Genomic DNA, 22289 nt, shown 5'->3' with positions numbered 1-22289 from the left:
GTCTGTGAGTCTGTGCTTCAGATCAAAGTTGATACTAGGAGTGCAAATACCAAAGTATGCATTTTAAAAGAGATTACAGGCAAAAAAAAAAAAAAATTTTTTTCCTGACTCCAGATCATTGAGCTCAGTGACAACCTTAGCCCATCTGAGTCAATCTTTCTATCAATCTTCAACTCCTGCCAAGAATAATTCCATTTAATACAGTCAGATACTGATAGCTCAATAGTTAACAGAAATAAGACTCCTTACTCCAAGAGTCAAGGGAACGGTGGCTAGGAAAAATCTGCAGGTTTTTTGCTCCGATATTACTCAGAAAGTCATTATCATCTCAATAGCTGAATTGATTAGCTTTCACTCTGAGGTGGCAATATTATATTATCACTACATCACTTAAATAAAAGTGCATATACTATTTTTATACTTATGCAAATCTATCCATACACATATCTCTGATTCTATCTTGTGCATATTCAACAATGCCCATGTCAGAGAAGTCATTTGAAAATGAATGGAAAGGAAATTCACTGAGGAACAGAGGCCCTTGGTAACAAAAGAGGAGTAGACAGGGCTGGCATTGCACGATGGGGCTGGCAGGAAGCCAGCTTTAGGATGGTAAAATGAATCCCTCAAATGTGCAAAATATTGCACATTCTGCTTTTCTCCTTCTTTATATGCATGGAACCCACATACCACACCATACTCTCAATTCATACGTGTGCACACACGTGGGCACACAAACACACACGCACAAGCCAGACTTCAGTAACTGACAGTAGGCTACCCATCACTTGGAAACTATGGTTGTTTAAAACTTTAAAGGTCTCCACGTTTTTGGAAACAGCAACAAACACAAAGCCAAGCAACTAGTGAGCTTTATGGCCCAAACAGTTAGCCATTAGATCTGTCTCAGCACAATGGAGGTAAAAAGTTCCCTCCATCCCCCCATTACCTTACATAGGATTAATTTTCTAAACACTTTGCAAATGCTGATGCATATAATACTCATAACAATCCTAAGATATAGAGTCTATTACACTAGTGCCATGGTCTGCAAACTGCGGCTCTCGAGCCATATGCGGCTCTTTGGCCCCTTGAATGTGGTTCTTCCACAAAATACCATGACCTGGGCGATTCTATTTTGAAGAAGTGGTGTTAGAAGAAGTTTAAGTTTAAAAAATTTGGCTCTCAAAAGAAATTTCAATCCTTCTATTGATATTTGTCTCCATTGACTAATGAGTTTGCTGACCACTGGTCTAGTAAATCATTGATTTTGACTGCTATATAAGGAGGCTCTCCCTTGTCTGGGTGATTTAAAAGCATAATTCATAAGTGAGCACCTCTTATTTTTCCTTTATTGGCAATAGGGCTTACACCTAGTATTAATGCTGCTTTTCATTCTGTCATTTTGGGTTCAAACCCACCTCTGTAATAGCCACCACTGAAGGCAGACTTTTGTAGACTTTGAAAAACTTCTTTTACTTGAGGCTCCATATGCTTTATGGCTTGCAAAATATAATGGCCTGCACATCCCGCAGCAGCAATAGTCAGTCCAACCGCTACCATTGTACTGGCCACGGCTCCGGCTCTGCTCCCCTGCCTCCTGAGAGCGTGGTTCACCCCATTCCAACAGGCCCCGGCCGCCAGCTCCCTGCCGCTACCAGAAAGCAAGGGCGCCCTCCAACACTTAGTTTTGCCAACTACAGTTTCTATTGATTTTTTAATTAAATGGTTTGAAAAGGACTGACTTTGAATTATTTTCATAAGTTGCCTGATATCATGCATAACCAGATAAATGTATACACAGCTTAATACTCAAAGGACATTTATCAAGCTCCTATAATCCCTTCTGCCAAAATGAACCACGAAAACATAATATTTGCCACAAAACGAGAGAAAAGTTCATTAAAACAGCATAGTTTAGAAGAGTGTGAATGAGGCTCCATCAATGTACCAAAAATGTTGGTGAATCTCTGAAAGATCAAAAATAGTAAATTTCTGAAGAAACGTGGCCCACAACAGGTGCATAAAAATGCAGGTGTAGGAGTAATGGGGTAGGTGCAAGTTCAGATTCAAGGAGATTCGGACAGCCTTAAGGCATTCTTAGGGAGAACTGTGCTAAGCCAAGGGTTGGCTAATTTATGCAGGGCAAATTCTCCGAGTCTCCACCCTCCCAAAAAACCCACACACACCTATTTTTGTATAGCCCACAACCCAGGAATGATCCCTGTTTTTCATGGTTGAAAAAAAAAAAAAAAAAGGCTATTTTGTGATATTTAAAAGTTATACAACACTCACATTTCAGTATCTACAAATAAAGTATATTAGATCACAGCCACACCCATTCATTTACCTGATGTCGGCTTTTGCACTATAATGGTAGAGTTAAATAGTTGAGACAGAGACCTAATATTCACAAAGCTTAGAATGCAGGCCCCTTACAGTAAAAGTCAGCCAACTCCTGTGCTAAACCTTGGGTAGCAGTCGTATTTGCACACAGTCTCAAGCAATGACTCTAAGCCAGAGGAGGTGGGCAACGGCCAGGAGGAATGAGAAGTCCCCCTTGCCCAGAAGACAAGGACCAGAACATGCCACCCAACAGCACATCTGTCCTCCATCCTGGTCACTAAAAGCAGGCTGCTAAACCCAAACAGCATCTTCAGAGAGGTGAGCAGGGACTCTCAGAGGCTTCTCAATGAATGAGATCACTCTTCTTTCTCCAGTCATTTAGGAATTGCTCTGTGGGAGTTTGCCCTGCAGGCAGCTCTGAGTCTGTTTCTCCTTTTGCCCTCACCTATTAATAGAAAGGACAGGCTCAAAGCCTAAGCCATTGGAAAGTACTGAGAGGGCAGGGCGGGGCAAGGATGAGCTCCCGACTCCACCCCGCAGGGCGGAGTTATCCCTAGCCCTCAAAACCCCTGGACTGGGAGAAATTTGCTCTCTTCCGCCATGCTGCCGGCGTGGGTGGGAGGAGCACATGCTAGCATGGTGAAGGCTCTTTTGTTTATTGCATCGGACTTGGCTCCCTGGTGGTCCTTGGGGGATCACGAAGTCTGGGCATAACATATGGGGGCTCGTCCGGGATCCCCACCCAGGACCATGAGGGACCCCAATCCGGAGAGTCTGACTGGCCGCGGTAGGTGTGTGAGCGTTCTGGAGGGACGTAAAACCCCTCATGGAATTGGTGCCCGAAAACGCCTGGTGGACGCACCATGAAGGCCACGGGCAGGAGGATCAGAAGACGTTCTGACCTCCCTGGAGGGCCCTAGAGGGACCCTCATGGGGAGAGGAATGAATCCTCTCCAGGACGAGGTGAGCGGCGTGAGCCGTTGCCTCACCTGTGGAAAGTGAGCCTTTCCCAGGTCTGAGTTTGGTATCTGTGGGCAACATGGCGCCCCAGGATGGAGCCGGCGAAGTGTGGCCGGCGTGGCGGTGCGGGGCCCCCTGGCGGCGTTGGGTCAGAGGGGGGGCTCCCACGGGGCTCAGTCTGCGCATTGGAGCGTGGCTGGGCAGTGGTGGCCTGGCTCGGGGAGCAGGCACCTGGTTAATTTGCTGGCTGCCCGGAGAAGGGGAAGTGGAGCCGGGAAGCCGCTGGGGCGACCCGCGCTTTCTCTCTGGGGGCCGCCTGAGTAGCGTGGCTGGGGCTGCAGTGGCAGCAGCCTCGCTCCGGGGGCCTGGGCTCTGGTGGCCTGGGCCGGCATGGAGGCATCTGGTCCCTGGCGACATCGGGTACTGGAGAAGAGCTCAAGGGCGAATCTCTGTGCTCAGTAAAGTGAAAAGGCCAGTTCAAAACGAGTGCGCATAGTTTTGGGCTGTGCTTAAAACTTTTCTGTGTACAGAATGAGCCAGAATGAGGTTTAAAAATGGTAAAGATAACCAGGAGATAAATTAAAACTAATTTCCCAAGTCATTGTAAGCAGCTTTTGAAATTCCCAGCCTTGAGGCAGATGGCTGAGAGGCTTCAGGTAAAGAATGTGTTCATTTGCATTTGAAATGCTGCTCCAGCAGCAGGTGATTGGTGGTGAAGCAGCCCACAATGGTTAGTCTTCCTTGTCATTGGTATCAACTAAGCAAAGTCATATAGCTACTTAAGTATGAATTGTGATTGACCTATGATTTCCTGACATTGTCTTAAATCCTAGTAAACTGCCTCTGGTGTGGAGAGGTCTAGGGGAGGCCGGAGAGCGCAAGACTATTAGCTCTCCTACAAAGAGATTATTAGTGCTTTGTTTGAACTTCAGAAAAAAAATTTGAGATCTGAAAAAACTGTATGATTAGATTTGTTGCTGAAACTTTACCCTAAATAAGCAGGATGTATTAGAAATGTAATATTATTAATCTAAAAAAAATGCCAAATATATTTGACTTGCCAGCTTTAAAAGCTCAAAGTATAAATTGAATTAGGAAAAATTAATTGCAGTAACTAGATGCCTAGAATATGGCAGGCTAAACTGTATTATATGTGTTAAGAATAAGCAGTAATGATCAAAGATCTCAAGGGTTGATTTATTCTCATTTGTCAGATGAAAAAGTATGTAATGCTTACACTTAAAAAATTATTTTAAGTCAGTTTTTCTGAAGTAATGTTTAATGTAACATAAAACTTTTATATTTGATTTGTTTTGTTTTGCTTTTCTCATATGCCATTGTTATTGAATTTGGGCTTGTACCTGCATCTTGTATTTTGTTTAAACTTTGGGAATCATTTTTACTTTCAGTCATGTGTATCTACTTTATAGGTTTAAGTAGACTTCATCACAAAGGTCTATAATTTATTTAGAATTGTGTTAAAACAATGTGAAAACAATTATTTGTATGATTTAACCCCCCAAGACTGCTTGGACAATTTTCACCGATGTTCTGCGTGGGGGGAGTAGAGAGGCTTAGAAATGCTGATAGATCTGTATCTGTAGGAAAAATGTGGCATTTTAAATTTCGAGAGGCCTGGGAACAGGTACTGGACCTGCTCCCTCCTCCCTTGCCTATTCTTTAAAATTTGAGGCATGGTTATGTATTTTTGGAAGATAAGATTTTTATAAAAATTATAAAGATTATGTCCTGGCAGGTTAGCTAGGCGAGGCAAGCCTGTTAGTTTCCTGATGGGCATTGGGGCACCCTATTTAGTCTTGAGAGAGCCAATAGGACCCATACATCAGCCCAGGAAGCCACCGGACAAATTGTCTGTTTTCCTTGGACATCAAAAAGGACTGTGGTCCTCAGAAGGAACACGTACTGGGGGAATGCAGCTGTTGAACTGGTCCAAAGTGGAACAACGGATCTTTGAGGAGCTAAAGAAGGCTCTCATCTCAGCAGCTGCCCTAGCCTTGCCGGACGACGTGGAGCCCTTCCACCTCTACATGAGTGAGGTAAGAGGCATTGCCAAAGGGGTTCTCATTCAGACTCTAGGCCCCTGGAAGAGACCTGTTGCCTATCTGTCTAAGAGATTGGACCCTGTGGCAGCAGGGTGGCCAGCGTGCTCCCAGGCAGTGGCCACCACAGCATTGCTGGTGAAGGAAGGAGGCAGATAAGCGGACTCTGGACCAGGAGCTAACCTGGATGGGTCAGGCTTTTCTCCTGGACCAGCCCTGTGTCTGGATTCATAAGACTCTGACCATCAACCCTATCAGCCTGCTTCCAGATGATGATAAGAGAACCCATTCATGACTGCATAGAGGTAACAGACAACAAGGTACTGTTCACGGATGGGAGCAGTTACGTTCAGGATGGGACCTGATATGCAGGGGCAGTGGTAGTCACCTTGGACCACACTATTTGGGCACAGTTCCAGAACTTTTGGCCTTAATCCAGGCCCTTTGATGGAGACACTGTGCCATCCACAGAGGAAAGAGGGTTACCAACTGCAGCCAGAAGGAATTGGCTGAACAGAAGCAAGCCACTGAAGGACCAGATGGTTGATGGACCCTTCAGATGACAAGACTATTGGTCCCAGAGGCTCTAGGTCAGAGTTGCCCGGTGACACCAGGTTAAGTGTCACCAACTTCTGAACTTCTGTGAGGCAGAGTTGCTAGAAGTACTGTCTGTGCACAGATAAATGCTAAGCAAGGTAAGGGGATCCCCCCTGGGAATTCAGGTCCCAGGGAACCTCCCCAGGAGAGCATTGGTAGGTGGATTTCAAAGATTAAACCACCAGCATTAAGGTCTAGTTTTTATAGACACTTCAGATTAGGTTGAGGTATACCCCACTGTCAGATAACAGCCCCACCTTGGTAGCTAAGGTATCTCAAAGTATGGCTCTAGCCTTAGGACAGGTAGGTGCGACTCGGGAGGAAGGGGGTTTAACTAAATGTGTCTTAGAATCGGTGAAAATTGGACAAACCCCCTGTCCTTTGCCCTCTTGAGGGCCAGGTGTACCCCTTACTGGGACAAGTTTCCCCTTTTTGGGAGGGGATCATGTATGGTAACCATTTTCTTGCTCAAGTCCTTACAGGCTCTGCAGTTTGCTTGTTCCAGATGCACTGCCAGTGCCCACCGCAGACTCTGTAGCCCCGGAACTCAATGTGGGTAAAGAAATTCACTACCCAAGGACTCAAAGGGATGCTGCACTGTTATCCTGAGCACGCCCACTGCTGTTGAAGTAGATGGCACCCAGACCTGACTACATGACTCCCAGCTCCTGCATGGCCTGGATCCTGGCAACTACAGGCCAGGAGGAGAACTGATACCTGCAGGAGGGGAACTGAACTTCAGTGAGGACAATACTGATGGGAACTGTGGTACTAAGGGTCTTGTTAACTGTATTTGTTGTTTATGCTGAAAGGAAGTAGGCTGAGTCAATGATTTGACTAGGCACATTAGACAAGGGGGGAATGAGAGGGCAGGGCGGGGCAAGGATGAGCTCCCGACTCCACCCCGCAGGGCGGAGTTATCCCTAGCCCTCAAAACCCCTGGACTGGGAGAAATTCGCTCTCTTCCGCCATGCTGCCGGCGTGGGTGGGAGGAGCACATGCTAGCATGGTGAAGGCTCTTTTGTTTATTGCATCGGACTTGGCTCCCTGGTGGTCCTTGGGGGATCACGAAGTCTGGGCATAACAGTACCCTATTGATAAGTTGACCGACATTAGCTACAGGATAATGTTGTTGTTTTTTTATATTTCATATAAGAATTTTTTGAAAGCTCAACTTATCCATCAGCTCAACCACAGAACTTGGAAAGAAGTGCAGTCTACCTCATTTTATGAACATAATAAAATTTTTACAATTTTTTTTCAAAGCTTGGTTTGATTATTTGGCCTAATGAACATAATAAATTTTTACAATTTTTTTAAAAGCTTGGTTTGATTATTTGGCCTAATGATTTTCAATGGCCAAGAAATATATAATCTTCCATTCAGGCTCAGAATAAAAGATATTGTCATAACTGTAAATAATAATGCTAATAATAATAATAATAATGACAGAACTCTCACATCCTTCATTTTAGCTCACGTGTCACCACTTTATAGCAGTATCCTTCATGAGGTCCACTCATCTTTCTCATTGTCTTTTTTGCATTCTTTACATCGCTTGTCTCTATTAAAATTATCTTACCATTTTTTGAAGAGTTCATTCTTTTCTGTGGTTCAAAAATCAACAGACATGAAAGGATATAAAGTAAAACATTTCCTCCCCATACCTGTCCTCATGCTTTTTAGTGTCCTTCTCAAAGAAAATCCACTGATCCCCTCACCCCTACTTGGGTGGATGAGGGCAGAGGTAATGATACTCTGCATGAGCTTGGCTTTGCATGATTTTTAAGATTCCATTTAGATTCCCCGCTAGGCAAACTCTCGGGAGTTGGGGGCTTAGTTTCTAGAAAGAGACATAGTTTTGAAGATAGTATATGCTCCTAATTAGGGAGGCTGGATAAACAGAAAAATAACAATGATGAAATAATTCATCAATAAGATAACAATATCCAATGCTCACTGAGCACTCAATTGTGCCAGATATAAAGACAGGTGTTTTAAAAAACAATATCTATTTTTTACAAGAACCCAATAATAATAGTAATAACAGCAGACATTTATTGAGGGTTTACTATTGGCAAGTACCAGGTCAATTGCTTTACACACTTTAACTTATCTTAAAAAAAAAAAAAACCCAGAAAGATCTAAAAATCAGTAATCTAACCTTGTACTTTGAGAAACCAAAGATACTCCTGACAACCCCTAGATACCAACCTCAAAGGGTTGTCCTGAAGAGTAAATGAGTTAGTACATCTAAAGGCCCCAGATAAAGCCTGCCCATAATATTCACTTGATATGTTATCTACCTTTATTTCCCCTAATTCCTCCTCCCCCTCTTCCTTTACTTCCTCCTCCTCCATCACCACCACTGCTGCCACTGCCATCATCATCTCACTCTCATTCTTGTCCTCTTTATTACCATCCTCATTTTGCAGATGAGGAATCTGAAGCCCAGCGATGTTAAGTAACTTGAAACAGCTGGGAGAGAAATGAGCTGGGTTGGAATCTATCTAGGCTGACTGCTTTCAGAATCGCACTTTTTTGTGATTTTTATAACACGTGACAAAAGGCTTCCAATATCAGTGAAACAGTTTAAATACCACCCCTGGCATCACACTCTTAGATCGTTTGAGCTACAGAGATCATGAGGACCATTGCTAGTATTAAATTTTATAGAATCCTATAAAATGTGAGGCAAGGCACTTCAGCCCTGATCCATCAACAAAAGAGCTACTGAAAACACTCTATTCTACCCACTACAATGGTTTCAACGATTCTGGAATCTTTTCTAAACCTTTAGAACAAAGTCTAATGCTGGTTCACTATCTTCTATTAAAAGTGTTCAAAAGGACAACAGGTCACCCGTTTATTCACACAATGCCTTTTACGAATTCTCCCTTCTCTCTGTGAGAAGAATGTGACTGACAGCGACCTATTTGAAAATGCGACCATTTGAAACTGCCAGTCAGCCGCAGATCAGTTTTGTTAGTTGAGATTTGTAGTTTGAAGCACAATTCATTCAGACATTAGCATATCTGACTGATAACTGAAGGCGAAAGAAAGCTCTAGATTTAATCTATTGCTGAGCAAATGGTAGTCATTGTCATTGTGCAATATGCTTGTGTTCTGCAGTTACTTTTTTAAAAAAATCATAACTTTTTCTCTCATTGATGCCATAAACGTCTACAAGAAATAAAATACTTGGAAAAATTAAAATATTTCTAATAGAAACAGATATAGAGACCAGTGAAGTCAGGAAGTTTAAACATGAACTTGGTTTCCTTTCCAAGTTTTAAAAATTTTTCGTGTGTGTGTGTGTGTGTGTGTGTGTGTGTGTGTGACACAGTGAAGTCCCAAGGCAGAGAGTGGCCAGGATCTCATATGTAAAAACTTAACCTAATCCTCAAAATGACCCTGTGAAATAGATATGATCCCTGTTTTGCAGATTAGAGACTCAGAGAAGTTAAATATTTTGCAAATTAAGGATTGGCTAGCTGGATACCCATCTGGAGTGCACCAAGGAACCCAATTACTTCCAGACTCCCTTGCAGCTAACACGCAGATATTCTTTACCTTCTGCCAAACAGGTGCCCTTGTAAGACATTTGGAAATTGGAAGCGAAGCAAGAGCTGTGCTTCTGCTGCTCTTGTTTCTGCTGGCACACAGGAGGGTGGAGCTGTGCTGTGTCAGCACCCCGGGTTCCAGTTGCTGGCTTCTAGGGTGTTGAGAGGCAAGATACCAATTGTATGTATACATTTATCAGGCAAGCCATGGCTCTGGAGCCAGTAATTGTGGTGAAGGCAGCATCTTGATCCTCTGGGCATCAGTTCTGTGCCAGCTTCCTAATTCCCCATCTTCTTGAACAACTGCCCTTCCACGGTGTGGCTCTGAGTGTCCTGAGGCCCAGCATAGAACCTTCTCTGCCCTTCCAACTTCTCCTTAAAACTTGGGTTCCTGTTTTATTTCACTGAACACTGATTGACATATGAAGTACAATACCTTACTTACTGGCTCCAGACGTACAGAGCCTAGATTCAACATGTGCCTGCCAAACCCCACAGTCCATGCTCCCTTTGGTGGGAAGTCCTGGGGTGAAATTCGTTTTGCACCTCATAGTGCAGATATTCTAGGGGTGTGGGGTAGGAAGGCAAGGTTGGCTCAGCCGTTAAGCTGCCTGGCAGGGGGCACTGGTTCTTTCACTCCTGTGTTGCCCTGTTCTGGGCACCTCCTGCCCACTCACTAAGCGAGGACAATTTTCATTTGTTTTCTCAAGAGAACATATACAAAGCACAAAGGAGCCTTAACCTTTGGCTTTCAGTCGCCAAAACCTAAGCTTCAAGATCCCAGACTCTAAACGTGCCCAAGTTGGGAAAGGCAGACAACCAAAAAGGAAAAGAACTGAAACATGTTTGAGCATCTGAGAAGGCCCTGAGCACTGTTCCTCTTGCCATCCGTACCCAGACTGAGCCCTGGGATGGGTGTGAGGAAAGATTATATAAACTCCACGTCATTCCGGAATCCTAGGGCAGAGGAAATCTGTGTTCTTTCCTGTGGAGCCTCAGGAGGCCCCCGGGGGTCCCTGCACCCAGCATGGCATAGAGGCAGGTGGAGTGGCTGCATGGGATCTCTGGGCATTCAGGCATTCCCGCACACTCCTGGGGCAGCATCAGGAACCCACTCAGGGAAGCAGACAGGCCAGACAGGAAGGAGGGGTGTGCCCAGGACCATAGGATGGAGCCTTAGAGAGCTTTCCCACGGGTGACTGAAGACCAGTTAGCACAGCCCCAACAGAGGCCAGATGTGTTAACAGCACAGAGAGAGACTCTCCCCACCCAACGCCCAGTCCCTCCAAACAGCTACATAATCCTGGAACTTAGATAAAACCCAGAAAAGTGATTTTTGGGGGGGATGGGGGAAAGGGAGGGGGAGAATAGAGGTGGGGGTTAGAATAATCCTGAATTAAACAAAATGAAGTTTTCACCAGGGCTTGAAACTTCATTAAAGCCAATTAATACAAAAGGAGGTTACATTTCTTGTGCACAGGTCCTGAGTGCTGTACTCTTACTGCACAGCCTCCTGTTCATTCTGACACTGGCCCTCGAGATCATTGGTCTAAAAGGGGTCAGCAAGCCACTGCTAGGTCCATGGGCCAAATCCCTGTGTTTGTCTGTGTGTTTTTAAATTGTTTCTGCTTATTTTTTGTCAGCTAAGGAAAGCCAAAGCCATGCCCCATTTTTTGCATGGCCGTGTTTGCAGAGTTGCATAATTGCAAAAGAGACCACTGTGGTGCAAAGCCTACAACATTTACTACCTGTCCCTACAGGAAAAAAAATGGCCACCCCCCCCAGAGTACACCATGGGCTCTGGCTGGCTCCATGTCAAGTCCTTATTTGCACTCTGGTCCTTTGACTGCCAACAGGGGGGCAAAGTCTCAAATCAAAATCAATGAAAAAGCTCTGCCTCCTTTCTCTGCTCTTAAAACTGTATCTATTTAAAGATCCAACTTTTTCTTCCTGAATTCTCCCAAGCATTGGGCTCTTCTGACCACTTTTCAGTCCCCTTCCTTCTCTCTATGACCCTGCACTTCTCTTGTAGCCTCCCATTCCATTCCATTCTATTCCATTCCATTCTATTCAATTTCATTCCTTTCTTTTCCATTCCTTTCCATTCAATTCCATTCATTTCCGTTCCATTCCACTCCATTCATTTCCTATTCTATCTATAGAAGGTAGATTTCTATTCTAAATCCTTTAAGGGCATCTCCTCCCTCGCCTGCCTTTAGAGTCAGTATTTCTTAGGTTTATCCTCAGCACACTGGTCTCACACTATTCACCCTGCCACACCCCTGAGTTCTCCTCAGGAGGACCAGGTTTCACTACAGCCCTCACCTGGAAAGAGGTGAGCCAACCCAGGTTACTGACAAAGAGACTCTCGTCCTTGGCTTGGGTAATACCAATACCTTAACACCTAAGTGAGCTCTTGATTTTCTTCCTTTGGCCACTGAATTAGTGAATATTAGCCTTGAATAAATAGTGTAAAGAGTAGAATGGATCACTTAGTGGGCAAGCAATAAAATGCACTATTGCCGAAACCAGTTTGGCTCAGAGGATAGAGCATCAGCCTGTGGACTGAAAGGTCCCAGGTTCGATTCTGGTCAAGGGCATGTACCATGGTTGCGGGCACATATCCAGTAGAGGATGGGCAAGAGGCAGCTGATCAGTGATTCTCTCTCATTGATGTTTCTAACTCTCTATCCCTCTCTCCCTTCCTCTCTGTAAAAAAATCAATAAAATATATATATTTTTAAAAAACGCACCATAACCCAGTGGTCACTAATAGAGGCTCTGGAATTAGAACTATAAGCTGTAGATCTGAAGCTCCACCTCTTATTAATTGAGAAGCCTTGAGTAAGTTGATTAACCTCCTGTGCCTCACTTTCTTCATCTATAAAATGGAGATAAGGTATTAGCGCTTTTACTCCTGAAGCATAGTAAATACATCACATAAGCTATTAGCACCGGCCTCCAAATCTCAGCTTCTTTTTGAAATAATGTGCTTTATTCTTCACCTTTAAAATAGGCACAGCGATACCTACTTTCCATGGTTGCAGTAAGGACCTGAGAAAGTGTCTGTAGCACAGGCATGTCATTGGCACTGAAATCTGTAGGTTCATGTTTATAATGGGATTTTTCTTTGGAATCAGATATTCAGAATGCATGCTCTTTTCTATATTTTTCCTAGCAGGAACTACAACTTGGTTAGATTTTGTGTGTTTCCAATCAACAGTTTTATCCATTGAATTTTCCTTTGGATGCCTGGAGAGCAGCATTGAGAATTTCACAACGGCAATGTACAACCAAGCTGCTTGGCCAGATGAGTCAACTCGGTTGCCTTTTAGGTGTGAGTTACGTCAGCAGTTCTCAAACTTTAGCAAGGAGGGCTTGCTAGTCACAGAATTCCCAGAAATTCTGAGTCAGTAGGTCTGGGGCAGGGTCCTCAGATTTGCATTTCCCACAACTTCCCAAGTGATACGGAACTGGTACTTCTGGACCAGGGGCCACACTTTGAGTAGCACTGGTCCGCACAGACAAGGTGGACAGGCTTTTGGAAATAAGTCAACTGGGCATCAACCTTTATCAAGATAAGCAAAAATAGTCACACTGCCAGTATACTCAATGTTAATAGTGTCTAAGACCATAACAATAGGCATTTATTGATTGGGGGCTATGTACCAGGCTTTTTTTTTTAAAGTCCTTTGCACATAATAAATTTATTTTTATAGTTTTATTTTCTGAATGTCTTCAAAAATTAATAACAGCATTCTCTGGATCATCCCTATGATCATGTTATACTGCCATTCAAACTAAATGCCCTCATTTTTGTTTGTGTCCATGATTTTATTAACAGCAAGAGGCATGGTTTATTTGTCAAGATCTAGGAGAAAGTGGAAATATGCATGGGATGTCCTCAGCTAAGGGGGAGCCAGATCGAGCCCTAGATGAACCACAGTTTGGATGAATCAGTCTTTTGAACAAAGACTTGCAGCGGGGAACTGAAGCCTCACATGACCTGCGGCATAGGCATACCACACTCAAAGAATCTGTGCTTTATTTTTTTTATTTTTTTAAATATATATAATTATATATCTATATATCAATTATATAGATAGATAAAGATATAGATATAGATATGGATATAGATATAGATATATAGATATAGATATAGATATAGATATAGATATAGATATAGATATAGATATAGATATAGATATAGATATAGATATAGATATAATTGATAGGAAGGGAAAGGGAGAGAGGGATAGAAACATCAGTGATGAGGGAGAATCACTGATTGGTTGCCTCCTACACACCCCACACTAGGGATCCAGCCCGCAACCCAGGCATATGCCCTGACTGGGAATAGAACCCGGGACCCCTGGTTCATAGGTCAATGCTCAACCACTGAGCCACACTGGCTAGGCAGAACTTTTGTTTTAGTAACATTTTGAACAACAAAACCACATAGTATAAACCATCTATTATTTTATTGATTTTATAGCTTTGTTTGTATTTAATTTATTAACTTCTTTTTGTTCTTTTGTTGCATAAAATCTTTTTGTATTAAAAAAATGCATGAGGAATTTAATAAAAAGCAATTTGAATCAACATGAGAAACAGCTCACTTCAAGAATGCAACTAGGTGGCTGGGTTTGGAGCACTGTCCTGTACATCAAAAAGGTTGGGAGTTCAATTCCCAGTCAGGGCACATACTTTGTTTATGGGTTTGATCCCCAGTCAGGGAGTGTACAGGAGGCAACCAATTAATGTTTCTCTCTCTCTCTCTCTCTCTCTCTCTCTCTCTCTCTCTCTCTCTCTCTCAATAAATAAATAAAAGCATATCCTTAAGTGAGGATATTTTTTAAAAGAATGTTTCTCTCCTTTATATAAAAAGAAAAGTTTTCTTGAATTATGCCCAAATATGCCATCCTATATGCTTCATCCTTAGATCCTTATTTTCCCTCTATAGAAGCAGACCTAGCCACTTTTTTACTAGAGCTACTATAAAGCTCTTTTTCTTTTTTGTAGGTCAATTGATTTCTCAAACCAATGTGTATGCTTTTTAAAATTATAATATATTTTTATTGATTTCGGAGAGAGAAAGGAAAAGGAAACAAGAGAGAGAAACATCAATGATGAGAGAGAATCACTGATCAGCTGCCCACTGCAGGCACCCTATTGAGGATCAAGCCCACAACCTGGGCATGTGCCCTGACCAGGAATCAAACTGTGACCTCCTGGTTTATAGGTGGTCTCTAAACTACTAAGCTTTGCTGGCGGGGCTAGAATTTTTTTTTTTAATCCAGCTTTCATGCTGGTCATTTTGAAACTATTTTATTTTTCCTAACCAAACTAGCTACTCCTTCCTACTTTACTCATACTCTCTTTCTTTATAATTTCAGTGTTTTTTGAGATATAATAAACATATAACATTATGAAGGTTTACATTGTACATGTTGACTGATGTACTTACTTATTGCAGAATGATGCCCACCATAACCTTAGCTAACACCTCCATCCAGGCACATCAATGCCATTTCTTTTCTGTGGTGAGAACATTTAAGATCTACTCTCTTAGCAATTTTCAACTCTCTTTTAACTCTCACAAAATCAGATTTCCATCTCCAAAACTCTGCCTACTCAAGAAAAAAATTGTCACCAAATATGGGGGTTGAAGGGCAATATTTACTCTTATCATTTGGAGGTTTGAAAGAATTAAGTACTGTATTTTTCGGACCATAAGACTCACTTTTTTTCCCCCAGAAGTGGGGGGAAAAAGTCCCTGCGTCTTATGGTCCAAATATAGCCTACACATATACTGTAAAAAAAAAGTTTTTTACTTGCCCGGCTCTGTGTGGTCTCTGTGTGCTTGCCCGACTCTAAAATGGTTCTAAATGCTGCTGTTTACTTTACAGGGTTGATTACATGTGTTTATGACTGTGATGTTGGGTTTTAATGCACATAAAATATTTTAGGACACTATTTATTTCAGAATCTTTTTTTCTTCATTTCCCTTCTCTAAAAACTGGTGCATCTTATGGTCCGGTGCGTCTTATGGTCCGAAAAATACGGTAGTATAAAAGAGCCTGAAAATATTTTTACAAAGTAGAGTTATATATGCTAAGTACCAATGGTGATCATGGATTTTCATAGGTCATTCAAATAATGTTCATTCCACACTTACTGTGTAGCAGGCACTGTGTTGGGTGTTATGGGAAATAATAGAGCTGAAGACATCATCTATGCCTTCAAAGGATTTACAAGTTCCCTTTTCATCTGTACAAACTTGACTCTCCACAAAAAGAATAAGGATATATTGAAGGCCATAAATGAGATGTTTTAAGTTTTCTGTCTAGATCTGTTTTAATTTTTAAATGTGGGGCATAAACACCACTTTATGTTTTAAAAAACCTAATGACAGCAAAGTGCCCAATGTAGTTTTTTTACACAATCTTATCATGTGAACTTTCAAAGGTTTGAAATGTCCTTGAGCCACTTTTATGTGGCTGTTTGTTTTTATGGCAATCACTGGCATCTGACTTTGGCACACCATTCAATAGATTCTGCTCAAGGGCAGGTATTATCCAGCTTCCAATGTCATAGAAGCTAGCAGAGTGCCTAACACATGGTAGGCATTCCATCAATATTTGTTGAATGAAGAAATGCAAAGGTAAATGGGTTAACCTCTGTCCTTTCCTCTGAAATTTTACAAACTTACTACCTGTGACCTTGTTGGGAGAGAAATCTCATAGGATGACACGTTGAATCATTTTTTATGTTTCATGTGTCATATTTTATTCATTCAAAATGGATTGCAATTTCATTGGTCCTACCTCCCACAGCATCTCACAGAAATTTCCTGCTAAAGGAAATAACAGTTGAAATAAGCTATTATTACTTCCTTCATACTTAATTCTTAAAGAGGTAAGTACAAATTTATCTCTAAAAGAGAACAGCAAGCCGAAACCAGTTTGGCTCAGTGGATAGAGCGTCGGCCTGTGAACTGAAGCGTCCCAGTCAAGGGCATGTACCTTGGTTGTGGACACATCCCCAGTAGGAGGTGTGCAGGAGGCAGCTGGTCGACGTTTCTCTCTCATTGATGTTTCTAACTTTCTATCCCTCTCCCTTCCTTTCTGTAAAAAAAATCAATAAAACATATTTTTAAAAAATAAAAACATAAAAATGAAATAAAAACAAACAAAATCCACAGTCATACATTTCTTAACTATGTGTGAAGTTGTGAAGAGATAACAGGTGACACATCGAAGCTACATATTTTAATAGGCTTCTCCTAGAGGTCTATGACATGACAACCCAGGTGAGGAGATAAGAAGAGGTAGGAGAAAATGGAAAGTTATCTGGTAAAAGGGAGCCATCCCGTTTGAGGGGATTATACAACCAATATAGCAAAACCTTAACGAGGAGAACACGGCCAACCAAAAGATGCTTACCTTTGCACCCCTCACAGGTCAGCGCGTTATAATGGTATCCGGATGCTCTGTCTCCACAAACAACACAGAGCTCATCTCCTTTGATTCTCCCCGTGGACGTGCCCATTCGAGCCTTCTTTGTCACAGGAATCTCGGCTACCTCAGTCTCTCCCTGGTAGAGGGCCTCAGTGGGCAGTGGCTTGAGTTCATATATCCCAGGAGAGTACCACTCTTCAGGCTGCTGGGGGTAGAAATTCAGGCTGGAATAATAGGATGATGAGGAAATCTGTGGTTGAACTTGAGGAAACTGGATGTTGTTGTATTGTGAGTATGGTTCCACTTCTAGATTCTGCCCCAGAGGACCTGTTGTTGGCTCTGTTAGTACGCCTGAGCAAAAGCGACAATAAAACTGGAATTAACATGATCACTCTATAAATCAGAGAGGCAGTTAAGCATACAGCATGTTTAGGAGTGTGGGTTCTAAGAAAAAACTGGAATATTTACATAAAAATGAACCTTTTTAACATAAAATAAAACCATAGAGAATTAAAGGACTAAATTACAAATTCAGCTCAGAAAAATGTGTACAGCATACAAATAATGTGTAAAGAGCTCATTCAAACCAGTAATACTCAATGTGGCACAAAAAAAGATTTTTTTTAAAAAAAAAAAGCATTCAACATGCAAAACATTTAACATTCCATGGACAAATGATAGAAGACATAAATGGTTAGTTTTTAGAAATAAAAACACAAGTGTGTTATAAAGACATAAAAATGTGCTCCTCCTTGCCAATAATTAAATTTAAATAGAAACTGCAATCAGTGTTCATCCTTAAATATTCAAGGATTTTAAAAGTTTGATAATACACACTCTTGAGAAAGCAAAATTCTTGGAGGACAATCTTTCAGCATCTAAAACTCAAATACTCTTTTAGCACAACAATCCACTGCTAGAAAATTCATCTTAAAGATAGGATTTAATCTGAATGATGAAATGTTTGTGTGAAGTGTTCATTTGCAGCGATGTTTGCAAGCATCATAAATTTAAAATGATTTAAATATCCATCAATAGGAGGCTGGTTAAACAAATTATATTATGTTCCTACACTGAAATACTTCGTAGATGTGAAACAATCATTTAGATCTGTATGGGCAGATGTGGAAAAGTTTCTATAATATGGTGCTTCATGGAAAAAAATAAGCTATAGAATGCTGTGTATATTTATATGAGTATTAAAAAATACTGAGTGTATGTAAGGCTATTTTTTGCACAGTGCATAAGGAACTGGATGATGGCAACTGTTGGGAAGTGAGATGGTTGGGTTGTTTTCTGTGGTGGGAGATTGCACAATCTTTTTACTATTTGTAATTTTTCCATATATGTGTGTTGCTTTAATTATAAAACAAAGGAGAAGCTTAAAAAAAAGAATGCAGTACTTGAAATTAGTTTACCAGGGTTCAAATCCTAGCTCTGTTTTATTACTATCTGTGTACGCTGACAGTTTACTTACCATCTTTAAGTCTTGGTTTTGTCTTTATAAAACAGAGTAAAACACCTACCTCAATCGGTTGACATAAGGATTCAACAAGGTAATGCATGCAAAAGGCAAGCAGGTTGCAAATGTGTGCATACATAAAGCGCTAGATAAATTATAGCTGCCATCACAATAGTAATTGTAATTATTCCTCCTGCCCTTATGAAATGAGCCCCTTATCTATAAAACCTCTAGGAAACAGAAAGCTATCAGGCTGTGAAAATGCTTCTATTTTCTAAACACATAAACTATGGCTCTTTTAGAATATAGCAGTATTTAAATTATACAAAACCTTTTTTTAAATGTTATGGACATAAATAAGATATAGGCGAGTATACAAGTAGGTCTGATTCTTCAAAGTAGTCAGGCAACCCTAGACCAACATTTCTACTCCATCTCTGTGAACAATGAGACTCTGAGCAAATTAAACTATTGATAACCTCCATTTTTACAGCAGTAGGCTTTCGATGAAAATATCTATATCAAGAGTTGCTGAAGATTGAGATAATACAGATCCACAATTCCTCATCTGAAACCCTTGGAGTCACCTGTATCTTCAAATTCAGAGTTGTTTGAATTTTATAACAGAATGCAGTGCTATTTCTCCCAGCATGGTCTGGGGCAGAACCCAGAATCAAACAGCAATATTTCCCACAATGCAATGTATATATGCTCACACTAAGAGAATAAATAAAGGTCATAAATACCCTCAGTTCATTCAGGTCAGGTTTTGCCACAAAAGAAGTTTGTGCCACACTTGGGGGTCGGGGTGCGGAGGCTTATTTTTTAGAGTGTTTGGAATCTGGAATTATCAATTAGGGATTGTGAAACTCTGCATCTATGCATGAAGAATGCTCTTCACAGTGCTCAAAAGATGGTTGCTACTGCTGTGATTATTACTATTGCTGTTAGAAAACTTCATCAGAGAGTTCTTCCTAGTGCCAGGCAACTTGTCTATCCTCACTTCCTTCTCACAAAATCCTATGAGGAACGTAACATTATTACCCCACTTGCAAACCATTAGCCTGTGGCATAGGGAATTTAGGCAGCTTTACTCCTACCCACCTAAGCAGCTGAGCTTTGAACTTTGGGAGTCAGACCTCAACGCCCATGTGCCGAACTATTCTCTCTAGGAAAATTTCAGATGGGTGATGCTTTAGAGCAGGGTGGGGAACGTTCGGCCTGCAGGCCAGATAAGGCCCACAAATCATTTGGTCTGGCCCTGCCAGGCAAAAGGGGTGAATTAATTAAATGTTCAACCAAATATAGCAGGCTAATTTTTAAGTTGATAATTCGTTACAAATATTCAGAAATATTTATCAAACCTTGGCAGAAAAAGGTTCCTCATATCTACATTTTATCCTCCAAACCATCTTACCCCTAATCAACTCTACATCCCCACCCCCAAACCCCAGTTTCTCTCCACCTACACTTCCAGGAAGGTTAAGCAACTTGCCTGAGGTCAAACAATCAATTAAGGACAGAATCTGGATTCTGTAAAGTCCAAGGAAATATGCAAGTTTTTCTCCTCACATGACAATTCCAAATCTCTGAGCATTATTCCAGCAAAACAAATCTTTTAATAATCAAGAGACACAATGAAGTCCCAACACAAATCACATCAACATACGTATCAATATCATATCAATCTCTGGAATCATCTCAATTAAAATGGAAAGCTTTCACAAAGACATCAATTCTATTACATGAAAACAACAGAACAGGCAAGAATATGAGGTCAGTGCACATTATTAATAAATAATACCTCTATTCCCAAAGCACACCTACTTCTAGTGTTTCACAGTGTCTCCACCAAATCTCTACAGAGTAGACAATAAATATAGAGAGAATTTACAATTAAAAAAAAAAAAAAACCACCATAGCCAACTTATTTCAAAATGGGGCACTGAAACAACTTCTGCGAGACCTCGAGCTGCTGTGGGACCTTGAGGTACTGCCTAACATTTTTGTCTCAATTTCTTCTGTAAAATGGAGCTATTAACCCCCAGCCTTGCAATCTCCTAAGGTAGTTCTGAGTATAAAATCACAGTTAGCGGGAAAAGTTTTGACAAGATGAGTGCCATAAAAAGATATGTCTGTTTCCTAAGGAATCTAGCAAAATTCCAACCCTCATGATAGTTCATTAGTAATTGTTCATATTTATCAGTCTGTTTTGATGACATAAATTATAGGATACTTTTTCATTAATGTATATATCTTGAACACTTATTATTTGCTAAACACTCAGCTAGGCTCTGAGGATAATCAGTAAGACAGACAACAGAAAAGGCCACAGCCAATCGTGTGTGTGGTGTGTGTGTGTGTGTGTTGTGAAGGGAAGGTCAAAGACTGAGATAAAACCAAGTAAACAAACAACTGATAGAGCATAAGACATGAGGGGACAGAGGCAGTAAGTCAAGTTTAGAGCGTGCTTCCTGAAAAGGAAATTTAATTTCTACGTTAATATAATTTAAAGGGAAACACTTTAATTTAAAGGGATGTATATATAATTTAGAATTTGTGAGTATTTTCTTGGAGTCAGTTTACCAAGGAGTTTGAAATTGAATTCCTTATTACAGGAATTCTACGTGAATGAGAATATGAAAGTTGAGGGAAGAGTTTTTCAATGGGAACACATGGATGGGTTCAGGGGAGTCCGAGACATCCTGCACAGGAAAGCAAAATTCTCCTGGGTAGAGAAACTCTAGCATTTAATAATTTTTTTTTGGAGGAGCACCATCTAAGGGAACTTTAAAGTGCTGAAAGTGTGCTATACCTACCAGCACATTAACCACGCACCATATGGAATACTGAGCATTTGAGACATGGCTAGTGATCATGAAGGAATGAATTTTCTTTTAATTTTAAATAATTAAAATGTTAGTGAAATAGCTACATGGCTATTTAACGATATATAATGCAGCTTCGAGGAGTCTGTGGCCACAGCACCCTGTGCCCACATGGGAGAATGAGGTCCTGTAATAACAACGGCACTTCCCGTGATCGCACAGCTTCTGAGCCTCATAGAGGTCCAGGTTTTATCTGGTTTTTTATTCCTGGCACAATGCCAACCATAATAAAACTATCATGAATGTTTATTAGAAAGTTTCATGAATGGGCAAGTTGCCTTCGCTCCCTCATTTATTTCCCAATTCATGGATACTTAATTGTATGGCCCAGCTTCATTGGTAGAGTTGTTTGCTTTTCCTGATGTCAGGGCATGTGATGTTGGTGCCTCTCATTGGCTGGTCAGCTGACTCCTCCTCCTTGAAGTCTGCCTGGGCTCCCCTAGGAAAAGCTAACCTCTCCTGCCCTCTATACACACTTCTGATATGGCAGGTTTCAATTATTTTTGTTCATTTACAGACTTAACTTCCACACTAAACTTGAGGTGGAATGACGTACTGCTTGCCAGGGTCCTACTTCATTTCCAACTCTCAATTCCACTCAACCACAATTTGCTAGTTTTGACACAGCATTAACATTCAATGTGTTTTTGTTACTGTTGTGGTTACTCTGTGAACTCTTTGGAGAATATATTATATTATATTTATTATATTATATTATATTATATTATATTATATTATATTATATTATTATATTTTCTTTCCCCCCCTTTTTTTATTTTTATCCCTGGCACCTTACATAAAGCCTGACACAGTACAAATGTTTAATCAATGTTAAATAGAAATAATGGAAAACTTTCGTCCCCAGCCTTTCAAGTAATTTCCACTTCTAAATACAGTATCAGTCACTTCTAACCATCGCATTGAAGCAAACTGGAATGCTGCCAAGTCTATGG

General features: G+C 41.1%; 1 protein-coding gene across 5 annotated transcripts in view; it reads right to left on the bottom strand.

Moving 5' to 3' along the window:
* NR1H4 (nuclear receptor subfamily 1 group H member 4) overlaps positions 1 to 22289 on the bottom strand; it is a 69725-nt gene that overhangs the window by 23819 nt on the left and 23617 nt on the right. For 4 of the 5 annotated variants that reach the window (XM_084879996.1, XM_084879995.1, XM_084879993.1 and 1 more), the window contains one exon: positions 16972 to 17337. In XM_084879996.1, the coding sequence (XP_084736122.1) occupies positions 16972 to 17337 (366 nt within the window). Of the gene's footprint in view, positions 1 to 16971; positions 17338 to 19552; positions 19710 to 22289 lie in introns of those variants that run through there. The other variant, XM_084879997.1, reaches the window with a different exon arrangement.

The sequence above is a fragment of the Pipistrellus hanaki genome, assembly GCF_964339955.1.
Source record: "Pipistrellus hanaki genome assembly, chromosome: 3".
Lineage (NCBI taxonomy): Eukaryota > Metazoa > Chordata > Mammalia > Chiroptera > Vespertilionidae > Pipistrellus > Pipistrellus hanaki.
This window is presented reverse-complemented; position numbering and strand designations above follow the sequence as displayed.